The following is a 27086-nucleotide window of genomic DNA, read 5'->3' as shown; positions in this document are numbered from 1 at the left end:
ATCTTTATATTGCAGGATACTCTGCACACATGCCTGCAGTGCTCACAAACTGTCTGTTGAGAATGATAAGGGCGTTAAGTTGCCACTACACACATATCGACGAAATTCATTCTACCAATTTGAAATGTAACTCGATGATTTGTAACCCGATTTCACATCCTTTTTCGATCCACAATCTTCACATATCATGGATGGTCACACTGAAATCTTTTGTGTATGTTTTCTCAGAGAAAATTTTTTTAAAGACCACTGAAAAACAAAATAAAATTCTGTCTCAAATCCCATCACTGATGAAAAAGACATTGAGGGTGACAATATATGTATTTCCAGTTCTGATGGACATGCTTCCACACTTATTGAGCAAAAAATATTTAATATACATTACAGGCAATGATCAATGGTGATATGAAGTGTGGTATGAAGGAAATAGCACCATCTGCACCGAAATACACCTGTATGTCAACACAAGACCAGCAGACAATGGAAAATATCACATACAATCTATTCAAATGTATCTTTTTGTATCAAATTTCCTATGACCTGAAAGGCTGAGATTTTTATGTCTAAGAACTCATTCAGGTCTCTCAGATGACACAGCTACCATGGCTTTAATCTGGTAAGCTGTAACCTCCAAGCCCATCAAGATGAAGGGCAGGGGGCAGAATTCTGAACAAAGTCACATCTTTCCAGGATCAAACTGCATTGCTACACCCCCAGAAGGATGTATACTGTTTTAGGACTCCAACCCTAATCTCACAACATTGTTGTCAACCCAATGGCTCCTATAGCAATTTTTGCCTAAAGGAGAAAGAGTGCAGACACCACCTTACTTTGAACATGACACCAAAACAGAACACAATATTTGATTGGGTCTTCTTCACATTAAATCACTAAAATCAGATACATTAAACAATGTTTAGGTAAAAGGAAACAAGAAGTAGTAATTATATCCCATTCATGAAAGTGTCTTTGGATTTCATGTTTCAGTTGTTTAGACCCTGTTAGGCACACAATGGGAAGAACTGAAGTAAGCCGTTTTGTGCGCACAAGAAAATTTCTCAGAAAGAAGCCACTGTTATTTTTGAAGGAAACTTGGATAGGGCATCAAAATAAGCACTTTAATACCCACATGTACTTTTGATATTCTGATCCATGTAGGTGAGATTATGCATTAGCTTGAAAATAAAGATTAAAGCACATCATACCTGAAGAAGTAGCACATGGACAGTCACAGCCATTAACAGGTTTGTGGACATTTCTCCACATGGGACCAGCTGATTTTGTTCTGATGAACAGTTCTTTTTTAAAAGTGCACCTTTTCCTGAGTCTTCATATGTCTTAGTAACAAACCACACAAGTTATTTCACACATTCTCTCCCATAGAAAAGCAATCTCATGCAGAACTCTTTCCTACATGTACTCACAAAGGCACAAACCACATGTTACATAATACTCATAGATTTTATAGTTACCCATAGGAACAGCAGTGGTTATTAAAATACTTTCATGTTCCACAAAGATAAAAACTTTATCTAAATTGTCAGTAAATCTTCTGGTACAAATAATTTACGCAGATGAACTAAACAGTTTTAGTGCTATCAAATTTACACACTGGAAAAAGTTTTGCATTTTCTAAATATGACTAGCTATATATATATGTATATATACACAAGTACAAATGCACACAAAAATAGATATCTATGTTTGCTTTCATCATATCAAATATTCCTAAATGTCATAAACAATCTTCCAGGATGTACTTACCTACCCCAACCTGCGCATTTAGAATGAATAATTTAACTGTTATATGTGAGGGTATATCAAACTTGAAAAGCAGAGATATAACCAATTACCCAAAGACTCTTTTGTTGCTCAATTAGCATCAGTACATAATTTCATGCTCTTGTGTTGTATAAAATGGACTAGTAAGTACTTCTTATTGTTTTGAGTGTATGCAGGTATTAATTGCCTATGTATCTCTTCCCTTTCCATACTGAGTCAGTTAATGTTTGTGAGCACAAAGTCGATGAAATTCACTTCTAAAGACTGATCTCAGAATCCAAATGAATTCACATCCACATGCCTCTTTCTTTTTGTTACAAAATTTGAAGCACTTTGAATGGGGGTAAGTCAGTCCAAAGAAAAAGGATAAAAAGGAAATGTTCAAAGAGGTTGGCAGGGCTGTCATAATAATGATGACTTGCTCCCCGTTTCAGAGTCACTTGGGGTCCTAGCTGGCTCCGGTTCCTTCACAGAGTTACCCTCCACCAGAGCCAGGGGGGTAAGCCACTCCTTTGGCAGCATGCGCTCCATGAAGGGAAGGCGGGCTCCCACCGCAGCTAGTCGGTTGATCCAGGAGGGGATTTCCTTACCGCAGAGTATCTACAGGTGCACCAGACACAAGAAAGCCACAGTGCAGTGAGAAATTATAGGCAGGAAGTCTTTAAAGAGAAGAGGAGCATGCACAAAATGAACACCTGTATGGCAATTTGTTGAGCTCAGAGTTGATCTCCTATTACCGCCTGGATTAAAGAGAAAAATACTTCAACAACAACAACAACAACAACAACAACAACAAACTTATCCTTCTGAAAAGGAAATGTATACATACGTACATTGTACACCTCTTTTCTTCTAAGTCACACAGATATATTCAGAAACACTAGTATATCAATAATCTCAGGAAGGGCAAAGTCATGAATGGAGACATAAAGGATAGAAAATCCCCTTCTTAGTTTCACTTTTCAGAAGCGGTAGAAGAAAAACTTGATGCAAGACGGAAGTTATGGAGCTGCATCAAGCTCCATCAATGCTGCATTTAGCACTGAGAAATTAATGTGACTAAAAGTTTCCAAAATTATCTTTCCTTCCATGTTAGGTGTATGCCAACACATTTTTAGAAAAAAAGAATTCATAAAAATGCAACCAGCCACAGAAACACTTGTATTTGGAGCTTGCACTATTGCTGCACATAGGCCACACCAAAACTGTGCGATCTCAAATGCTTGGAAAAAAAAAAATGCATGCGGCCTGCATGCTGGCAAATATGGAAATTCCCAATTATCACGGCTAGTCTTCATTCATCAAGTATTACATCCATGAGCTGAAAGATACGGTCAATTGGTACTCATATTATTAAAATTGAGTAGTTTCTGTTAGCATTTCTTCTTCTTTTTCTTTTTCATTACTTCTGTAATATTGTATTTCAAGAAGTGTGCTTTTGGTACAACTGCACCCTACATTGTACATGTATACATACATAATAATAGCACAATTGTAGATATCACATGTATTGGTTAGTATACTGTAACTGTACCACTCCACCTTGATACTACAAAATCTCACAATCTGACCAAGCTTGCATTTAGAGCTATTGCACAAAATTATTGCAATCTGTAATTTAGCAAACATAGTCTATATACTCTATTACAATTCGTATGCAAACTGTAAGCAGCTACATTTGCACAATGCACATGTAGATCAGACTGTCTTATCAATTTTACCTTCATACAGTTAGTGTAATACACTTTAACTCGGTTGTTCATACAGTTCGTGGATCTTTCACGTAAAAGTGTTATGTATAAATGTTCATACAGAGAAATAGTTCATTTTCAATTTTTGTTATTCAATAAGTTTGTATTCAGTTTGAAAGTGCTAAGTACAAAGTATGTACATTATACTGAGGTGTAAGCCATATACTGCATAGTACATGCTGCATACTGAGGGAATTTCAGCAAGATGATGACTATTAATAGTTTCCAGCAGGTTCTTTGGCAGATGAAAACAGCAGTACAGGTGATCAAAACATCTTATTGTCAGCTGCATGAGAATACCAGACATAAAGCGACTTTTGATGAGACTCTACATAACATATTCATGTCTGTTTTTCTTACATATTCTATCACACTGTATCCTTGAACAGTGTCTCAGAAAACTTCTGCAATGAATGTTCTGCAAATTACACACAGCATAACACAGACCTTTTCCCAGAGGAAGTACTGTATTAATCTCTATAACCTCCACATGCAGACAAACACACACACACACAGCTGCATGTGAATAGGAACAAACAAGGAAGAGTTTTCTTCTTCTTTAACATGGAAATAAATCATACAGTTGTTTGTTTTTCAGACTAATGTTCATATATTCAAACACAGCAAGAATACCTCTTTTATCAATATTCAAGATTTGAGGAGGCAGAGATGAATTTGATGCAATTTCAGACTATTACAATGGTATGAAGATATATACATGTAGAAAAAAACTAAACAAATAATAACCTAAACCTATCACGTTTGTTTGTTGATTATGATCAAGAATCTCTGTACTCCGTGCTTCCACTCATTGTTAATGAAAAGTTGAAAAATTTGGAAATAGTCATTCAAAAGCATAATTTGAATATTTTTGTGTTATGAGGTATGTCTTTACCTCATGAATGTAATTATTTTCACATACAGTCAGTCATATGCAACTGTACACTAAGTCCATTGTAGTTGCAACAAAATATCATTGTTCCACGAACCATATGAACCACTGAAGCTCCATAAAGTCCCTATTCTACAACATGTACATCCAAATTTGATGAAATTTCTACTTCTGTTTGCTTGATGCTTACAGCACAATATTCAAAGAGAGGAAGCACTGTGTACATACCAGCACTTTATGTAGAAGAAATGAAACTTACACTGGTTATTTTCATTTCGATACCACTGGCCAGGATTTCAATCAACAGACTTATACAGTTTTTCATGGCATATATCTTTATCTTATGAACCTGATTTTTATGCTGCATAACTGTACAAATGATTACAGGGTAAGTTCAAACTGATTACTTTTAATGCAAAATGAGTCTCTACTACAGAATGTCCTTTAAAATGACTATGATAGGAATCCTCAGTAAGGATATCAAGTACACTGTGGAGGGCATTACTTTAATGTCATCATTCACAAAAAAAAAGTGTAATGACCCCTGTGATCTCCCATTAACGACTGTCTCTCACTGTGATCACACATTAACAACTTTGTCTCGCAAGTTATGAGGAAGTAGCCTTGATCTGCCTATTAGCATGTGTTTCACAGTTTCAGGCCGAGAGAGAATGAATATACTGTACATAGAGAGTGAGGTGGGAAGAGAAAGATGGCACTGCAAGTCATTTACTGCAGAGGGCCAAGCTTTAGTCATACAAACTTGTATGCTGTAATTCCTGCACCAGACTACAGGGCTGTGTTTTGCTCTCTTTTCAAGCCAGTAAATACTGGTCAGATTACTGCAAAAGTGGATATTTTGTGCGACTAATTTTTCGCGCTCGGACGGGTACAAGTTTTGCAGGTTTTTAATTCCGCGGAATCAAGACATCAACTACTGGAACATATGGCAAGCAAAAATATTTGTGTGCTTTTATTTTTGCGCGAGTTTATGAATGCGCGAAATGTGCGAAAATTTCAACACCATGAAAATTTCCAGTTTTACAGTATATCAGTAGGCCTACCCACACGGAGCCTTTTATTTTTGATACAGCCATTGTGTCACACACTTGTGTAAAATGTTTACTGGTGGTTTAGTTGAAATTGTAAGTTTGTGATATCTGACATTTTGAAAGCTGCGAGAAAAGCAGGATGATTTTTTTTCAATCTTAAAGCTAGTGTTTACAGCATGTTCATGAGAATCCAGTATGAATACATATGTCACATGGAGATGGTAAGTTACATGAAATGAAGTTCTTGACAAAATTGATTTTCAGGCTCTGTCTCTGCACAATGTGGTCGTCAGAAAATAACCATGGCAACAAGAAAAATGCAATTATCAGCATGGAAATACCAATGGAATGGAAATTGGCAGTCTCAATCTCAATGAGGGGGGACTGAATTGTATTATCTTTTAAAGAGCAATCTTGAGTAACATCATGAAATGAGATTTAACCCGTCGAGGACGGTTTGATTTTGCTACAACACGCATTTCCCATAGACACCTGCCCGAGTATACTCGGGACTCGTCCTCAACGGGTTAAGAGTACTACAGTATTGCATTGATCACGTAAAGATAATGACATTTTTAACATATGAAGTATAACATTCTTTTTCTCTATCTCCTTTAAAGCATCAGCATCATGAAAATTTTTCAATCAGATATTTACACTTTGACTAGCAATTTACTGTATCAAAAACTCAAGTGTGCCTTGGAGCTGTGTCTTGAGATTACATGCAAACCATCTTAACTCAGAAACTCCTTGGACTGGTACTTGTAACAACCAGCATCTTGAGCTCTGCTACAATGTACATATAAGTATGTACATGAAGTAGTTATCGTCAGGAAATTTTCGCAGCATGAAATTTTTGCAAATTAGAGTCGACGGCCTTTTCTGTGGCAGGAAATTTTCGCAAATTGCCACTGGCATTCAATGCATATAGTGCAGACAAGAGCTTTCATGTGCATTTTAATTTCGCAAATCTTGGCTTTCACAAAATTAACGACATTAAAAGGAATACAACAATATCTGGTTTTACACACATATATTCTAGCTGCAGAAGACCTTAGTATATTTCACAATAAAGAATTTGATGTATATTATGATAGGTAACACACAGTGTGGTATTTTGATTTTCTTATCCTACATAATGCTCTGCAAAACAGATCAAAGACCTGTGAAGCAGTTAATATGAATCTTTGTAAGATATGAATTTCTCTTTGTATCAACATCCACTGGGCAAGACTATTATCAGATTTCAAGAGTACTTGCACACACAAAAATAATAATTACATAAATATCTTTTATAGCAAAGTGAATATCTAAATTAATGGATTCTTGCATCAAATTATTTCTACTGCAACTGATTTATCACTGCTACTACTGAAACACTGAATAATTGGTGCTTATTTGGGTTGATGTAGGACAATTCTTCAATCAGTTACAAACTAGTAAATATTGTTATCATGAAAAAGCAAAATGTTGCACCAGCTAGGGATATAAATTTGATTCATCAAAATGTGTGCACTAGGTAAATTTCCAATTTCTTTTGATAGAGCTGAATGAATATATTCATTTCTATAGGAAATGTAAATTTACATTGCTAGTAAATGGTGTGTACACAAAACAGAGTAAAGTGAGTGTGAACTACTGTAGTTGTCAACAAGAAGCTACGTACACCCAGCTGTATGTATCTGACTTGTTTCCAAGTTCCAGACAGGCCGCTCAAAATACTGGTAGACTAGTATTCTGTTGGACCATGGAGGTACCTCCATGGTTGGACTAGAAAGTACTGGTATCAATGCACTCTGAACACTGTGCTGTGCATCCCCAAAGGGGACTTTTGCTTACTTTCACCTGTCCCAGACAAACTGTCGTCACTACAGGTGCCGCCATCTTCCAAATCCAGCAGTTTCCCACGTTTGGGATACTTTTTACGTCCGTCCTTGCTCATGGTGGAATTAGCAAATGATGATATGATAATAAATCCAGGTAAGTATTTCGAGAAATTACACTAAATCCAGGAAATGGAATCTAAAAGTGGAGAGGACGATTTGCGTGTCTACCAATGACGAGCCGCCATTCAACATCATGAATGATATTTTATATAACGGGTACTGTAAGCAGCAACTGCCAAAAGAACATCAACATTGTACTCTCAACATCAAGAAAACTGGCAAGATGTGATCTATGTCCTAGATCTATAAAAAAACCCAGCAACAACACACATTTATGCTGTGATAAATACAATGTACATGTCTTAGGCTCACCTGTACAAGTTCTTGTGTGAAGTGATTGCAATTTTTGTGGATAAGGTGATAGGCATCCCCGGGGTATTTCTTGCCGAGACAATCCACAACCTTGATCACATCTTCCTCCGTCAGATCGGTCTGACCTATTACTATTGTTTCTCTGCAGGACAAGAAATATTCAATGTGTCAGGTAAAATCGGGCAATAACATCGCCTTCACTATCATTCACTCTTGTTTGCCTGCGGGACATCAAATATCGCATGCATAACTGTAATTGTGAGATACCATTGCCTTCAATATCATTCCCTCTCGATTCCCTACAGGGCCACAATTATTGAATATGTCACTTTAATCGTGCAACATCATTGCCTTCACTAGATCATTCATTCTATTCAACATTATTCAGTATTATCAACTGTAGAAATGTACTTTTATTGAACAAACAACAAGAAGATTTATGACAAGAAATATCACAGAAAACAACTGAGACACTACACTATTCTCCTACCATAATTTTCTTTCATTAGTTACATGTAAGGTAAATGCTGCTGTCATAACAGCTGAAAACAGACTGAACTACAGTGAATGAGCACACATTAATAATTTCACTTTAATGACATTTTTAATATATATCAAACAGTATTTGACCAGTCAATGAAATATTACCTCAATAACACCAATCACTGATCATTTGTGTCATGAGACTTCAATTTCATTCTAGCATACAAAATCTCTTGCACTTTTCTCTGGCCAGTAAAAATAAGGCTACTGCCAAGCTTGATGCATGTAACTGTCATACTAATTTACAAATCACAGTTACAATAGGCAGACATAAATAATTAATGATTAAAAAAAGGGGGAGTACTTTCAAATGAAGTCTACGAATGTCTGTAACTCATTCCTGTCTTTCTTTGGTGTTGGTGCAATAATGCTATATCTAAATGACATCAAACTCTGTATGATACTTACTTAAAGCTGAATTGTTCCCCTAAATCTGAAACATCTTTGGGCTCAATTTCAAATATTCCCGTGAATGGAAATGGATGACCACCGAAGGCATACTCTGAAAGATGAAAGAAAGACAATATCAAAAATACAATATCATAAATACAATTTTTCCTTCAGATGAATCAGAGATACTATTCATTGTAATGACATTATCACGAAAAAAACAACAACAACGATTAATCACCCTTGATCTGAGGGGTTAAGGGAGCTCTTCAAAGCATGTCTTTGGAATGCATGACTTGTGTGATCCCACTAAACTTAGGAGTACACTCACTTTCAGCTATCACAAAATCTGTATTACTCTGTATACTCGTTATGGGGCAAATTATTTGATGTATAGGGCCCCATTTTTTCTCTCTTTCTCTTCCTCCTTTAAAATAACAACAACAACAACAACAATGTATTCTATTCAGTATGACATACATTAATTGACAGAGCAGAGAAAAACAAAAACATTCCACATTTACAGCAGTTATTGCCAAATGATATGACATTGAATGTCAAACATATCTTGTCTAGCTTAGTGCTGTCCTCTCAAAAGATAACTTTCATAGAATCCTTACTATTCAGACACATGTGTTTTACACTGTACGCACATAAATTGTATCTATCAAGAAGACCAAGTTAATTCCTGTCCACACATTCAAGAAGTCATATGGCTGCCTGTTATGTTTCCACACAAAAGCATGTAAAGATCTTTAAGCAAGCCTTGTTATAGTCCAGTAAAGAAGTTAGCTAAAGATAAAGCAGATCAAAGTCCCCCAACAAAAGGAAACCATGTTGGGATAACTTGATCATGCTTTTTAGTGACCTACCTTCTACAAAATTAGTCTGATTTTGATCAAACTTTGACTGGTCAGTGCTCATATTTTACCAGTTTCATTCAACCAACTCGATTTTCTTCTCTAAGGTACAATTTTTTAGTGAGGCCAGATCATTAATGCAATACCATAGTGTATGCAACTGCTTAAAAAAAAAAATATCAGTAAGTGAAATATCAGAATATCCACTTCAGATTTGAAGCAAGCCATCAATCTACAGAGTAATACAGATTTTGTGATAGCTGAAAGTGAATGTACTCCTAAGTTTTGTGGGATCACACAAGTCATGCATTCCAAAGACATGCTTTGAATGGCTCCCTTAACCCCTCAGATCAAGGGTGATTGATTCTCTATGATGTGAGGGAGAAATGAGGGGTACAGGTAAAAAAAAAAAAAAGAAAAAAAGAAAAAAAAAGCGTAATTTCAGTCCATAACTAACCACAGTCGGATTTCACTTTGATTCCTACAGTGCCCTTTCAAAGCAATGACATGTCACAGTCCCTTAGTACACGTTATGCATTGTCCTTAGTTAGATGACATGTATACGTTCCTGTTCAATGAAGCTTTACAAGCTTTACAGGAGGAGCCCCTTTTCTTCTCATTTACAAGTAAGTACTCTCCAAGGCTCGAAGCTCTCTTGGCTACTTTTAAGCATCCATTGTAGATTGTAAGCCATACCTTTGTGAATATCAAAGGTCAAACTATTTTCCTTCGAAAACTGGTGACATTTTGAGTTCGCCACAAGCCCTTAAACATATGAAGGATACCTGGTACTCCTAGAAGGACTTGGATATTTAACACTCTCTATAACATGTTCGAGAAGCATTTATAAGTAATGGACAGTAACTGGTACAATAGTAATTATAAAGATGGATAAAGCCAATAGGGCCTATATAGTGAAGTAATGTACATTTTCCTTCTAAAAACTGGTGACATTTTGGGTTCACCGCAAGCCTTTGAACAGATGGTACTTCTGGAAGGACTTGAATTAATCTTGTTATGGGGCTATTTGCTCACATATTCAATTAAATATAAAATATATGAAGATTTTGCCAAGCCCCAGGGAAATTTGACATTTAAATCTCTCTATGATATGTTATAGAAGCATTTAAAAGTAAATAGACAGTAACTGTCTATTAAAGAAGGGTATTCAAAGCCAATATCATGATTCAAATCCCAAACGATTTCCACAAATTGGTCTTTGAAACCCCACACAGCTTTTTATGTACAATTGTACGTACAGTACGTCAACATTTCTCTTGCTTAATTCAATGTAGCTCTTTTATTTTCTCCACTTTATTATATTGAAAGAGCACAGCAGAGCAATGAACAATACAAGTGTGCACTGCCAAGTGTAATCATTTAAGGCCTCTGCTTTCATTTCACATGAGTACTTAGTACAGCGCAAGACGGTGACTGCCTCAGCGTACAGTGTAATCACAATTTAATCAGCCAAGAGCAGTTCAACTTTCTCACTATACCCATGGAGCTACTGTTAGTAGCTCCATGCTATATACCAAGGAGAGCTGGGTGAACAGGGACTGACTGTCTAGATGGGTCATCCATTGCCCAGAATGTCAGCCCCCTTTGGGGTAAGGTAATGGGAGCACAGCATGCCAGAATGCATGTATCATTCATGACCTGCAGCGTGGATTACAGTGGGTTAGTTCAAAGGGATCTAGTCACTCACTTCCAATTACCACATCGTCAGGACGTCAGCTCTTGTTTCAGTGTGTCTTACATGGCACTGCTAATCCAAGCCTTTAGCATTTGACTTTTTTTTTTAATACTTTACCACAATGGTCATGGAACATGGTTGCATAATCCAACGTACAGTGTATTTAAAAACAAGTAAAAAAAAAACAACAATAAACAGCTTTGCCCTCTTTCTGCATGTACAAGGTGTACATGGTGCAGTAATATCTGCATTAAAATTATCTACACTGTATCTCATGCTCTAGCACATGTGATATAGTTAAAAATGACCTACAGTTTGCTCAAACTTGATAGAACACATGAAAAAATACATCTCCCCACATACACGTGCACACCGTTTTTTGTTTTGTTTTTGTTTGTTTTTACATACAGAAAATCTGTTTCAATTAAATTACAATTTCACCGACTCTTACAACCCCTGGTGAGTATACATCTACATCTTAGGTGGAGTAATACCATATTTTGTGCAAATCTGTCACAATTAAAGGGACTGTACAATACTGGTTGAGGTGGGGATTCATGTTTTGGACATTCCTAAGTGAGATAATGAGAAACCTCTTATGAAATATGAAAGAGCATAGGATTCAACGTTTATTTGATGAAAATTGGTTTTAAATGGCTGAGATATCCAAAAAAGTGATAATAATAAAAGGCGACAGGCCATGCCTTTTATTAAGCATCTCTTTGCTTCACCTTGTTTTTGGATATCTCAGCCATCTCCAAACCGAATTTCATCAAACAAACTTTTAATACCCCTTAGAATTGCATGCTCTTTGACATCTCATAGAGTGGTTTCTGAATATCTCGCAAAACGTTAAAAGCTAAATCCTCACCTCAACCAGAACTGTACACACCCTTTAAGCTTGAATGGGTACTTCACGTGAGTAATTTATATCAAAACTTTGTACCGTATACAAACTGACAGCTGACATACAATGTACATTGTACAATTTGAATTAGTGTACTCTGGTTTGATTCCACCCAATTCTTTGGCACAAATACAGTACACATCTGTATATCAAATGAAGAACCTAATACCTTTGCAGTGATCAGTATCTATTCCAGTATTGAGACATATTAAGGTACAGGTATGCTGTAAATCTTATGATTCAATTGCATTATACTGTATAAACTCAGCTTCATAAAACATGCTAGAAAATGAGCACAAGCTGGTTGTAGCTCTATACAGCTAATGTCCCTATGTCAGAAATGCATCACAAATTGTTTATTATCATTGCCTTACAGTTGAGTTGTATGTGCTCTTCATGTTTTATACACAGGAACTTGTACAGTTGTAGCTACACATGCTGTATGATACATCCTTGGATAGACATGAATTATGTACATACACCCACACACACACACACACATACATGTACCAGTTCTTCAAACAGTAATCACAAGAACCCTTGTATTTTCTTCTTTACATACACGAACAATATAAGGCTGGATATAACTTTGTACATGTAGGATACAGTCCATTCAGCATGGTCTCTAACTACAATGCCAGAGGCCTTTGCTACATGGATATTTAAAGGGACTGTACAGTACTGGTTGAGGTGGGGATTTATGTTTTGAACATTCCTAAGTGAGATAATGAGAAACCTCTTATGAAATATGAAAGAGCATGTCATTTTAAGAAGGATTCAACGTTTATTTGATGAAAATTGGTCTGCAAATGGCTGAGATATCCAAAAAAGTGATAATAATAGAAGGCGACAGACCACGCCTTTTATTAGGATCTCTTTGTTTCACCTTGTTTTGGGATATTTCAGCCATTTCAAAAACAATTTTCATCAAATAAACTTTTGATACCCCTTAGAACTGCATGCTCTTTGACATCTCATAGAGTGGTTTCTGAATATCTCGCAAAACGTTAAAAGCTAAATCCTCACCTCAACCAGAACTGTACACACCCTTTAATCTCTCAGGATTCTACCACCTTGAAAATCAACCTTTTACTACAACAAATGGCCACTAGGGGCTGGTGTGGGAAGGGGGATTCTTTTCAGCTATGATGGCCTTTCAATCCCCCAATTTATGTACTGAACAGTCAATTATTCAGAAGCAGCTGAAAAAAAAATCTATCAGACATGGTCAATGAGCTTGAAATTGTGACACATCACCATCTGCATAATTTGTGCACTCTTGACACTGCATTGTTTGTATAATGAAAGACTGCATGCAAGTTTAATCACTATCATGAGTAGATTCCCCTTCTGAAGGGCAATTATCTTGAAGACATGCATACCAACTAGAGACTGCATGCTTGGTGTATGACCCTATGTATGTTATCGTAGTCTCAAATTATGTACAAGCATGCAAATAATATTTGAATGGACAGCATGACCCTATGATAGACAACAGAATGCATCTTTATTGCAAAGAGGCAAAAATTCACACCACAGCAAGGAAAAAAGGATGACTGGACTAGACAGATGGCCACAAAACACGCCAGCAGAATATCAACACAATACAAAACAGAGAAAGTGAAATGTACAGACTCTAGAGAGTGGCAACACTAATGCCAGCTGATTGGCTCTGAACTTGGAAAAGCAGCTTACAGAGCCAAATTGACTTAACATAGTCATAATACAAAATGAATGGCACTTTACAGCCATACAATAGCTTCTCCAGTGTAATTACACAGTATGGGATGAACGATAGTGGGTTCCATTGCAAGCACAGACTTCATTCTAAAGAGCACTGCAAACACAATTAATCTTGAAAATCAGCTGTAATTCACTGGCTAAATGTACATTAATGGATGATGGATTATTAAGCACTGCACACAGGAAATTGTTTTATAGGCAGCAAGACCTCATTTGAGAGCTGTAGTGTAATCATTGCAGTCAAATGAAAATCATGATCTTATCATTTTTGTGTGTGTGTGCATGTGTGTGAATGAGCATTTTTTTTTACCATATCCCTTCTCTTTTGCAAAATGCTGAGTCCTTGTAAACATGCCTCATTTTGCTATCCCTTTAACCTTATTAATATTCTTTTCTGATCACACCACCTACAATAACACTATGTTAAATGGTTAGTATCATCCTGCATCCTAGAAAGCATATTTTCACGGCACAAATTTATACGAATTGGAGCCGATGGCCTTTTTCACGGCACGGAGTTTTTGCGAATTGCCCCTGGCATTCAATGCATATAGTGTAGACAAGAACTTTCATCATGTGCATTTCAGTTTCGCGATTCTTGGCTCTCGTGAAATTAAAATGCATGCAAATATTTCTGGCTTTACAGTAGTTTGGATACTGCCATATTGACTCTATTGATACAAATTGAAAGTCACGATATTGATAAGCAGCAAGACAACTTTTACCAACTAAATTCAGCAGAAGACAGGCAGTTTGCTATAATAATATGTACAGTTGTAAATATGTTGGCAAAGCCAAGCTTTTACACTCACGAACAGGAGGGGCAAGATAGAAATTTGTGACTGAAATTCACAAAAATTAGGTCACAAAGCTATAAAGTTTTTCTCTGACATGATAGGAATGTTTATATCGAATAGGAAAAGCTGTGCAGAATGAGAGAAAAACATGGGCTATACCCTGGGACATTATTCTTACAACACTCCTGAACTGCAGGGAACTACAGTAGTTTTTTAAATTGCAAAGATGTACTACAGCTGTAATATTGAGTGAAGGGGTAACAAACTACATGCAAAATGCCTACAAGGCCCTCTAAAAGCACATCCAATGAAGCAATTAACACAGTACTTATGTAACTTACTATATGTATGAGTGACGTAAAATTCATACAAACATCTACACTGTATCAAAGTTACAATGAAAAGTTTGCACACCCCTTTACATGCTTTGTTGAAAGTCTGAAATATCAATAAAATTTTGAGAATGGAATACATTTAACATGTACCATGTACTTTTTAATGAGGTACACTGTAAACCAAAAACAGTTGAATGTCATCTTTGCTTTGCGTTTTTAAACAAGAACAAGAGACCCGCGGGTCACGCGCTCACCTGAGTATCGCAATTTCACCTTCCATGCATTCTTGCACACTCTTACCTGAGAACATTGGAAACTTGGTCTGCATATGGATCCCCCCTCAACTCCGGGGGGGGGGGGGGGGGGGGGGGGGGGGGGGGGGGGGGCAGACAGCCCTGTGAAGGAATTGAGATTCTATCCCCATAGGGATGCTACCTGTTAAGTTTGGTCAAAATTCATCATGAGGTTTTCAAGAAGAAGATGAACATGTACAATTCAGGCTCCATTTCAACTGTAGGACTTTTCCCCATCCCTCTCCTGGGTCCCAAGGGGGGGGCACCCCTGATTCCACCAAACCTATGAACAAACTTGAAACTACAGTCATCAATGTACTAACTCATAGTATCATCTAAGCCTTATCACTTCTGGTTCTAGAGAAGATTTTTAAAGGTTCCTTAATTTTAGGGGGTTTGGGCCCCCTGGGGACCCCCCAGGTGGGCCATGGTGCCCATCTGAACAAATTGAGATACTTTCCCCCTAGGGATGCTACCTACCAAGTTTGGTGAAAATCAGACATGGCGATCTCAAAGTGAAGATGAAAATGTACAATTTAGGCCCCATTAGGACCCCTCCCCACCCCCTCCCCTGGGTCCCAAGGGGGGCACCCCTGATTCCCCCATGAACAAACTTGAAACTACAGTCATCAATGTCCTTACTCATAGTATCAATTAAGCCCTATCACTTCTGGTTCTAGAGAAGAAGATTTTTAAAGATTCCTTAATTTTAGTGTGTTTGGGCCCCCCTGGGGCCTCCCAGGTGGGCCATGGTGCCCATTTGAACAAATTGAGATCCTATCCCCCTAGGAATGCTACCTGCCAAGTTTGGTGAAAATCGGTCATGCGGTTCTCAAGAAGAAGATGAAAATGTAAAAAGTTTACGCACGACGGACGCCGGACGACGGACGACGCACGACGCACGACGCACGACGGACGCCAGACGAAGAGCGATCGCAATAGCTCACTTGAGCCTTCGGCTAAGGTGAGCTAATAAACGGCTCAGTGGTTGCAACCAACACTTCTACATACAGTTGAGAAACAATGCTTTCTGTGACAAACATATGGTGTTTTTTTTTTCTTTTTGAAGTCTTTGATTATCAACAGCAGTAGCAACTATTGTCTTTGTGTTCAAAGTGTGAATTCAAGGTTGTACATAATCCTCATCTGCCAGACATTTTACAAGAATGCAGCCTTTTCTCTCTCTCTCTCTCTCTCTCACACACATAATGGGCAAAGCTGACCTGTATAGTATACTGTGCAGGTTTCAATGTGACTGCATAGACTGCCGGATATCTGCCAAACATGCGTTGTGTGCTTCAAGGTACATGATGCAACAAATACTAACATATGTTATTTGTAATGTTCATCACACTTCCATCATTGCATATTTCTCTTCACTACATTCCATGCATAGGACCCCTACTGCTTACCTTTGCCATATACTTGGATGCCTGTGTGATACACGCCTAATCCTAATGTTGTTGTATACTCATTTGTCCAATACTGCAACAGAAAGGGGGAAAAAAGAAGAATTGTTAAGAAGTCAAGGTAATATTTGAAATATGTTTAATATTCAGAAACTTCCAGTGACAAGCAAGTGAAAATGAACATACACTAGTAACACAATCCTAAGTTCAACAAAGCAAAGAGAAAACATTTCCCCTAACAGAAAAAACAAAATATGTCACAAACCTTTGGTGATGGGGGAAAAAAAGAACAATGACAATAACAAAAGATCCCTGTCAAGACATTACAGAGAGCTAAGTGCATATTATGTGAAACAAGATACCTTTGTACATTGTACACTGTTATCTCACATACATTACAATTCAATTCCCCTGCTGGCACTCTGGAAACTGGATACAGTGTCGGTTCATTTGATTAACTTTCTGTGAGGACATGCATGAAGTAAGCAAATCCTTGTGTACAGGATAATGGCTGTAGTTCATCAAATCAGTGACAGAGCAATCACTTCTTGACGTAGTCTCACTATTTCCAAGCATTGCAAATAGATGTAACAGTGATATGTATCAACTGAACCCTCGTCACAGGAAAATTTCTCCAAGCAAATTATCAGTTTACTGCATGCAGTGGCCTGGCAGCACAGGCATCGCAACAGTAATAATATGGCAATCATTTTTTCCCCCTTCTTTTTCTTTGACACTATATACTGGATTCTGTAAACATTGTCATGTTAAATTTATGCTGCCATTGTCACGTTAATTCATGCTGTCAGCAGTAAGGTCATACACTTTCTGTTGACTGTCTAGCTTTTGATTGATGTGCACGTATCCACTAAATAAGCACAGCCTCTAGAGATCATGGCCATGTCCATATGGCAGAGCTATTGAAAGACATGCATACAAGACTTCACAGGAAATAATCAACATGGGCTAATATTAAAGGGATCGTATAGTTTTTGTTGAGACCTCACTTCAAGTTTCTAGCATTTTTTAGTGAGATAACGAGAAACCTTTAGTGAAATATGAAAGAACATGTAATTCCAAGAGGAATTCAACGTTTCATACGATGAAAATTGGTTTTGAAATGGCTGAGATATCCAAAACAGAGCAATCCTAATAAAGGTGGGACCCACCTTTTATTATGATCGCTTTGTTTTACTTTGTTTTGGATGTCTCAGCCATTCCGAAACCGATTTTCATCAAATGAACTTTGAATTCCTCTTAGAATAGTATGCTCTGTACTATTTCATAAATGGTTTCTTGATATTTCACAAAAAGTTAGGAGCCCAATTCTCATCTCCACCAATACTGATATGCCATCCCTTTACAGCAGTCTGAACCATCATAAGGAAAGCCGACCAAATCAGACAGCACGGATATAGCACAGTTTATTTCTGCTGTCACATTCTATAAAAAGCTACTTGTTTAAAGAAATTGTTATAAAGTTGCTCATAAGATACACAATGATACTCATTTCTGTGGGAGAATAAGATCGAACTGTGCTTTTATGAATCTTCGAACTTCAATGGTCAATTGTTCCTGCTATGGGTCACTAACAAATGGACATGAGTAACGTCTGATTGTTTGACATATCAAATACCCCACTGCATCACTTCATCATGTGTTCCTAGGCCAACCACAATCTGCATCATCATTTCAAAAGTCATCAACATCGATGTACGTACCATGTCATATACATTTATCCTGACTTCCTCTCCTTTGTCCCTCCTATCCTCACTCTCGCTGTCACACGAAGACATTCTGTACAAGCCACAGAATTCCACGGCAGTCATATCCGTGGTTTAATCCACCTTCTGTACGACTTTCCACAGCTCTGCAGCAGATGTCGGGTCCCTGCGTTGGTCTTCTGCTTCCCAGTTCACTGGGCTTACAGAGAGCTGACCGCAACGCGTTTTAAGCACTACATGTGCCAACAACCCGACCTCTTTAATGTGTAGTCAATCACCACCTTGAATGTGTAGCTGCAAATGCCATTTGATATGCCTGAAATGAAATAAGACATAGAGATATTTCATAATCTAATCTGTATCATCACATAAACATGGGTTCCCCAATGGGTTCCTCCAAGATTAATTTGAACAAAATGACATATTGCTGACAATTACAAATATGCAAACAATTCATGTATTTTCTGCTAAATTCTGGATTTACTTTAAATTATAGATATGACTGACAGCAGATTTATAACCAATACAGAAAACACTTAGGGCATCAAATATGATAATGACTCAAAGATGTTGCTTGAAACATTAGTTTTCACTACATAAAAAGGAGAAAAAAAGACCACAGATTACTAAAAATCATAATCTTTTGACTGAGAAATTTATCTCCCATAAAACATGCAAAGTCAAGAATAAGTTGTTTCTCCAAAAAATAATTGAAATCACAGGCAATCTATGTAGAGGATGAATAAGAAATTTGATGCACATTAATTACTAGAACATGTCTCCTAATAGGGACAACCATACATGTAGTAACAACAATGAGGTGGCAATATTATGATGATATTGAAGTCGCCCTACATGTAGTTGTGTGTAATTTGGCCAAATTCTCTACAGAAAAATCACTTATCTATATAGGGTTTTGTGTGTGTGTGTGTGTGTGTGTGTGTGTGGGTGTGTGTGAGTGTGTCACCGTGTGTTTTTTAATTCATTACTCTCGCTTGTAACTGTTTCCTGCTTATGTGAAATCATCTACAGACAGCATACAGCCTACAGAAGTACAAAATGCATGGTGTACTAGAAAAAAATTAGCTACATACACTTGTAACTGACATCATTGCAAGTAATGCAACAGGAAGAAAATAAGATCGCAGCCTATTAAAGGACAAGTCCACCTTCATTAGGATTTAGAGAATGCAGCAAATAGTAGAACACATCAGTGAAAGTTTCAAAGTTATGAATGTTTTAAGTATCTGCACAGTCACTGCTGGAAGAGAAGACTACTACAGTATACATGATGTCACATGCGTACAACTATATAAGGAAAATAAAACGAGAATTTCACCAAACTTTACTTTTTGAATAAAGTGCACAGTTCTTCGACTTGCTACTGACGTATGTTAAGGGTAATATTATTCCCCCTGCCTTCTGAAAGAGAGAAGTCGAGTGTTGTTTTGTTATGGGAGAAAAATGGAAATACATGTATGTTGAATTTTCTTTATTCTTTCTTTATATCGTTGTACTCATGTGACATCACAAGCTATAGTAGTCTTTTCATCCAGCCGTGACTGAGCAGAAACTTCAAAAATTCATAACTTTTTTAAGGATTGTCCGATTTTGCTCAAACTCTCACTGTTGTATTCTACTAATATTGCTGCATTCACTCAACCCACATGTCTATGAAGGTGAACTTGTCCTTTAAGTATGAAGGGGAATGATTTCTAAAGAGAACTGAACTTGTCTATCAAACAGATTAAAAAAGAATAAAAATAAAAACATGGAAAAGTGGGGGAAATGATCACAAAAACTCTGATTAGCTCTGGCATGGCACAGAAATTAGACTTTATTAGTGTGGATGCATAACATTGTCATAACCTAATTTGTGCACATTCTTGACGGTAAGACAATGTGCTGAACCCTACCATGAAGACAATGCATACACTGATGAAAAAGTTTTGGGTGTGCCTGCAAAACAGTACGAGGGTACCCCTGATACACATTTGCATATTTTGCACAAATCAATTCTAAATATGAGCCATACAATGATACAGAAACATTGCAAAATGAAACAATTTGTGTAAGCAGCTGCATTTTTGTTCTTTCTGCTGTGAAATGCATTTATATGTACCACACCACCTATTCTTGCTGAAACAGGTACGGGCTTGAAAATATTACTCAGTAATGTGTTTGTCACACAATAATTCTTGAAGAGGAAGGACATTCGTGTAAAAGTATCATGTACGTACACATCCTGTTCTGTAGGAAATTGAATCTACAGACAACAAAATGGGAGACAGGATGTATACTATATCTCATTTTCTAATTAGGATAACATCAGTCTACAAGAAAACAATGTCTTTTGGCACAGACACACATAACTCAACATAGAGACAACTAAAGCAAAATAAAAGCATGACAGTCTGTGGGTTTATAACCTTCCCATATCTGTTACATTGTATGATTCTGGGACGTCTCTTAGAATATCCTGGCAATCTGTCATGACTTGGCAATGCAAAGCAAGAACACACAGCTAAAATCCATCTCAACTGGCAGACTTACATTGTATATCAAAACCCTACTTGTACTATACAGCTGTATGCATTCCTGTGCTCTTCAGAGAAAGTTGCTATACAAATATGTATGAACACTGTAAATTGCAAAATTTTAAAGATATTTGTGAGATAGCAAATACAAAGTCTCTGCTGTAACAGACAGGCAAGCTTTAAAATGCCACATTGTGTAACACTTAGATTGTACACTTATCAAAATGCTCTCTTCATGTGATGAGTCAGGGACGTATATGTTTCTGTTACCCCACCAGCAGCAAACTTTTACTAAAAGAGTGAATGTAACAGTCACGGGACACTCTATACAGGTGTTCCAAGGTGTTACTGCAAACCTCTCTTCCACACTCTGTAGAGTTACATACTGTTACACACTAATAAAAATTTTTACTGAATGCCCAAAATAGGTTTGTTTTTTTTACTTCATTCACATCTTTCTTTCTAAGTACTGATCATGATACATGCCATAGTAGCACTAGTAACATGGGACACTAGATGTGGTTGTGGCAGACAAGACACAGCAGTACATTTTGTACACTGTACATTGTGTCAGTGTGGGTAGCTTCATGGCTACTACCCCTGCAAGAGTTCCAAAACAAATCCTCCAACTAAAGAATATAAAAGGTAACTAAATATGTGCCAAAATATTCTGAATGAAATAATTTTTTAATGTGGACAGATTTTCCTGAATATGTAAGTGTATGTGACAGTTAGTGTTGGAATTAAGCTTCAGGATAGAGATTGGATTTAATATATATACCAAAATTGGATTTTAATCGGATTGGATTTGATAGACCGAATCAAATACCATTTGATTTGAAAATGAAACCGTCTTTGAATAGTTTTAAAAGGAATTATAATTTTTTACTCCTGAATTCATATTCTCATTCAGAATGATTATCTTAATTGCATTTACGTGGTATGTCTTTTGATTTGTTCTTCAGTCCTGTCCTTTTCTTTTCCTCCTTAGTTTCTTTTCTATACTCCTGATACTTATGTTTTCTAGGGGTCAGCGATTTACAAGGCTTATTGCTCTTCTCTGTTGACCCCCCATTCACATGAATTTACGCATCGGCTCTTGTTCTTGTTTTGTGTTTGTATTTCTTTTGATATTCATATATTTGTATCTATGTGTTTTCATTGTATGACTTGTTTGATGATTTTATGTCGAATGGAAATAAATTTGAACTTGAACTTGAACTTGAATATATTTAGTCAGAGAGACTGTGTTGGCTAAGGACAATTTGAGTGAAGGGTACCAGAAGAAACTCTTTCATCATGCATGGTAAACTTTGCACCAAGACATTTATAATACAAACAGTTCAAAAATAATCTGCATTTGTGTATTCGTATACAAACTGCAGAGAATCTACACATCTGGTAGGAAAAAAAAGAGTACTGGTCTAGTACTGGATTCTTTACATTCGTTGCTGTTATCCATTGCTATTACAGTTGGAAATATTAACGTTGTCACACAGCATTCTGCATTCACATCAGCATAACACAATCAATGTGATACATGGCATAGACTGTATCAGATCTGTATTGTTTTGACAGCAAAAATGTGGTTCCGGACACATTCAACCAGCTTTTGAGCTACTAAAAAGTGAAATAGAGTTCAATTGAGGGTATCGCCAATACATAGGTGCCGTGCGCAGAGCAGCGTTTTAAATGCATTATTGGATAGCTCATGGGACAAACTTGCCCTGGTTTTGGCTGCACATGCACTTACATCACGCTCTGTCTTCATAAAGAGGTATTTTTTTGTTGAAGATTTCTTCGCTTTCCATCATGTGACCAGCACATTGAAGCCTTGCAGTAGTGAACCATGACTCTAACGACCGCAAATCAGTAAATCTTAGACACTTTCAACTCTTTTAAGCTGAATTGTAGCCAAGAAAAATAGGGCTAACAACGGAAAAGCAGACAAAGAACTCCATTGAATCGTATGGGAACTGCGACTCGCGTGAGACAACCGGAAGCGAACAAGGGACCGAGGAATCCCACAGTGCACCTGTGACAGAACTCTTCAGCGTGCGCAGGAGTTTTTTACGTCACTGGCAATAGCGAGAAATATCTGCACTTATCAATGGCTTTGTTTCTACATGAATCCAATGGTGGGGAGGCCACAAATGATCAGATTGTACCTCATTTTTTGCCCCTCATGAAATAAAAAAGTATAAAAACAAATCCCATAGAATACCTCCCACAATCAATCCATGGCCGCATCTTTAGTTTGCCCTGCAGTCAGTCCTGCTCTATAGTCACTGCATCATAGTGGTACTCTAGCAGCTAGGGGAGGATCGAGAAATTTTGTAAAGGCTATAGGGGAGGTGTCTTTGCAAAATTAAAGGGGGCGCACACACCCCCATTTTTTAATTTTTATTTCTTTTAACCGAAAATAAAGAGGGGGCTTGAGCCTGGTGCCCCCCCCCCCCCTCAATAATAAGCTATCCATGTTTTGATTATTTCCTAACATTACTTGGTTCAGTTCGAATTTGGGCTGACTCTGATTCTAATGACATCAATAGATATGACAGATCTCTAGATAAGTTCAATTTACATGTAAAACCCTAATCTTAGCCCTTTGCTAACCTGAAGGTATGGTTGGATGTCCGTTCTTTCACCAAGACGTTAATCCTGGACACATCTTAAACTAACTGTTTTGACTGAAATTGAACTTGAAATTAAGAACATCCCAAAAACTGATAAAAACAAATGAAGTATACTTTAAACTAGATCGAGTAGATTTACAGCAGAAGTAGCTCTACTAGAATTATGGCTACTGTAGTAAATACGGTACTACGCAGGTCCTGACACAGGAAGTGAATTGCCTATCTTACTGGAAGAGACTTCACTGTGACTGCCGCGACTAATGCAACTCTGGGAAAAAAAAAAATTATGGCTTGTGCTCTCACCAAGAAGGCAATTCCAGTGTGAAGTCTACCATGTTTGAGACATCTCCAAACAAGGTGACAACATACTGTATACGCCATATATTTTGCGAGTCTAAATTTTCGTGAATCGGGAATTCCCAACGATTTCGCGAGTACTTAAATTCGCGATCGTGGAGTCCTGTACCGAACACAGAAAATGTTAACGTGTACGTTTACATCCACATCGGGATCAGAGTCAATATTTCCGGGTGTCTTTAATTTCGCGAATAGCACCTGACTCGCGAAATTTGCGAAAATAAAAACCTCGCGAAATATTTGGCATACAGTATGCACCCAAAGAAGTGGACACATCGCTGTGACAGATCTCCGAGATGTCTTCTTAATTGCAGAGGAGTCCCAACGACTGTTGACATTTCTGGCAGGTCACCAATTGGCCTCCACAAGGTTGCAGAGACATCTTGGAGACCTCATGGACAAGTACTCTCCATGACTTGGTCACAACTAATGAGGTGTCTGAGACATCTCCGAGAGTGGGAGACTGGAAAAAGTCTCAACTTTTCGACAGTAGATCTACGTATGTACTAGTTACACAGAACACGACGAGAGGACATTATCTGGTACATCATTTAATAATTTTATATTCATAACATTTGGCTCTTTGTTTACATGGTCTTGTGTCTGTACAAAAGTATCGCAATGCCATTGCTCATTGAAGTGTATTATGTTATTGTGAAACATTACGTCGTTAGACAGAAAAATCTGTCTGTCCGGTGGAGTTTTTGTAATGTCTAAATTTACAATGAATTTTTCTTTTTAAATTAACGGCTCTCATCTGTAGTGTAGGACTTGGACAGTCAGTACTGACAGTACGTCAGTAGGACCAACTAGGAGAGTATTCCGTGAAGCCAGACGCAGACGTAGTCTCTGCTGAACATGTGATGTATCCCCGACAACAAGATACAGACCGATCTTTCGGCCAGTTGGGTAAAGTTGCAGCAACCAGCATGACCAAATGCACCCCCTCCCCCTTCCCCGTCCTCCGATCCCCGACTGGTACGTGGTAGTGCAGTGCCCCCCCCCCCCCCCCCCCCCCCAGTCAGTGGTACTAGTACAGATACTGCGACCAAGGAGGTTATGGAGTTCCAACTGGCTGTAATTATTCAAACAGTTGTCAGATTTCTATTGATGTACAAAAGAATTCCACAGGTGCACTTATGCCTTTGATGACCGATGTTCCAAGCCGCCGTCTTGCTGAGCAATCTGAAGATTCATTTTGAACGATATCATAATGTTGACCATATTTTGCTTATTTATCTATTAAATGAATTGAAATTTCACTTAATGATGAAGCATGTAAAACAAAACTCAAAAGTCAATTCCGTTCAGAATTTTGCGCACAAGTGTAAATCAGAGCTGTATTATGTGAAAATGTTTAAAACTGTAACATCCTGGAAAGCTGGTTTTATCACTTTTCCACTTAATTTCCCCAAATGAAACTAACATGTAATAATCTTCCAGTATAATTCTGTATTGATAGAATGATAGATATATCACTAATTAGTGCCCGCGTATGCCCAGTCGAGTAATTCATCTTCATTTCAGCATTTTTTCCTCAATTTCTGTTCGCGCATCCTCGTGTCTGTACCACCTACCTTTTATAAGAAGGGATAGCGAAAAGTAATTACCATCACAAAGACATATCATATCTTCCTTTGAAAGTGGCTGGTGATTATGCAATGAGACACGAGTCAATTCCTTGTCTTCGTATCGGCGCGGCAGATCCTGTTTAGCACTAGACAGAAAGATCCGTCTGTCCGGAGGACTCTTTTGTATTTTGCCATTAACGCCGTCCTCCATAGACAGACGGAAGGTTGTAGTACCCATTGCTGTGTGGATGTTCTTAACCACTGTCCCTATGGAAAATTGGGTGAGGTACCTCACCCTTCTCGATTGCGTCTAATTCACGGCCCTACACGTGTAGGTCGGCAAATTTAAGCTTGAATAGTTAAATCAACTATTCAAGAATAGACTACACTCACCAGATTAATGAATAATCCAATATTTCGGTCGAATTTTCAACGCAAAACACACATCAACCAGCCCGTCGCGTCGTCACGTTCAAACTGCAGAAACATACAGTATGAATCTATTTAGCCAATCACATGCGAGGTAGTTTCTACGTGTTTTTTTTACTTAATAAAGTACCTCGCATGTGATTGGTTTACAGATTCAAAATGGCGACCTACAGCTAGCGAACGGCGATGTTGCGATATGGATAAAATTTCTGCATTATAACCGCGTTACTGTGAGTATTTCGATTGCAAAATGTGAGAAATTAACCCCAAATATTGCTGCATAATGTGTCATGTCATGTCAAACTTGTTTGAATGTAAAAAAGCTGTCTGAAATTTGGTTTATCGTAACGTTTGATCTGTGCGCTACTGCCACACAGGAGCTGGCATCATTGACTTCGGTCTGTATACGGAGGGGATCCGTGAAGCCAGACGCAGTCTCCGCGGAACATTCCCCGACGGACAGATACAGACCGATCTTTCGGTCAAGTTTAGCACATGCTTCAAATATTTTTGAGCAGCGGCTTCCAACATAGATCAAAGGGAATAATTCAATTCAATTCAATTCAATTCAATTCTTTTATTTCCATATTTCTCATTTATGAACATTATAACAGAAATCAAACTCTGTTTTTACTCCATCTCTTCAACCTCCTTGCTGCGGCTACGAGTACGGTAGCGTAAATTCATTAAAATACTGAGCTACGGTTGTGTAGGTAAGCCAGGAGCTGCGCCGGTGTACAGCAGCATCAGTAATTCACAGTGTTGACTGTTGTGTTGGTAATGAACTGCGGCTACGTTTGGTCTATTCACATTTCTTTGATCTTGTAATGCCATGACGGAAAGTAACTGAAAGACAGGGACTCACCCAAAACCTCTAACTGCTCTGTTCCTTTAAAAGCGCAGTCGCAGTTGTCAAAAAGTATGTTGTTGTCATTAATCTGCCAGTTGTTTTCTGGTTTGCTTCACAATGGTTTCTCCGAATCCGACGCGATGTGTACAACTTCACATACCAGTAATGCATAATACGTATGATGTGAGATTGTACTGAGTAGTATTTTGAAGCCGAGATGTCCCTGACCATTACACTGCGTACGAACGCGGCGCTCTATCATCTTTGGTACGGA

The 27086-nt window shown here is 37.8% G+C and overlaps 1 protein-coding gene across 1 annotated transcript; it reads right to left on the bottom strand.

The window, feature by feature from the left end:
- Positions 1-1004: 1004 nt before the first annotated feature.
- Positions 1005-26967, bottom strand: LOC139710494 (deubiquitinase DESI2-like). The gene is made up of 6 exons (XM_071622409.1): positions 26828-26967; positions 18430-18748; positions 16712-16784; positions 8687-8780; positions 7736-7877; positions 1005-2382 (listed from the first exon to the last, which is right to left on the bottom strand). The coding sequence occupies exons 2-6, from the start codon at positions 18535-18537 to the stop codon at positions 2185-2187; spliced, it is 615 nt and encodes a 204-aa protein (XP_071478510.1). The 5' UTR covers positions 18538-18748; positions 26828-26967; the 3' UTR covers positions 1005-2184.
- Positions 26968-27086: the final 119 nt, after the last annotated feature.

The sequence above is a fragment of the Diadema antillarum genome, unplaced genomic scaffold (genome assembly GCF_040938485.1).
Source record: "Diadema antillarum isolate AM-2024a unplaced genomic scaffold, OU_Dant_1.0 seq00001536_RagTag, whole genome shotgun sequence".
Classification (NCBI taxonomy): Eukaryota; Metazoa; Echinodermata; class Echinoidea; order Diadematoida; family Diadematidae; genus Diadema; species Diadema antillarum.
Note: the sequence above shows the minus strand (reverse complement) of the source record. Positions and strands in the feature narration are given on the sequence as shown.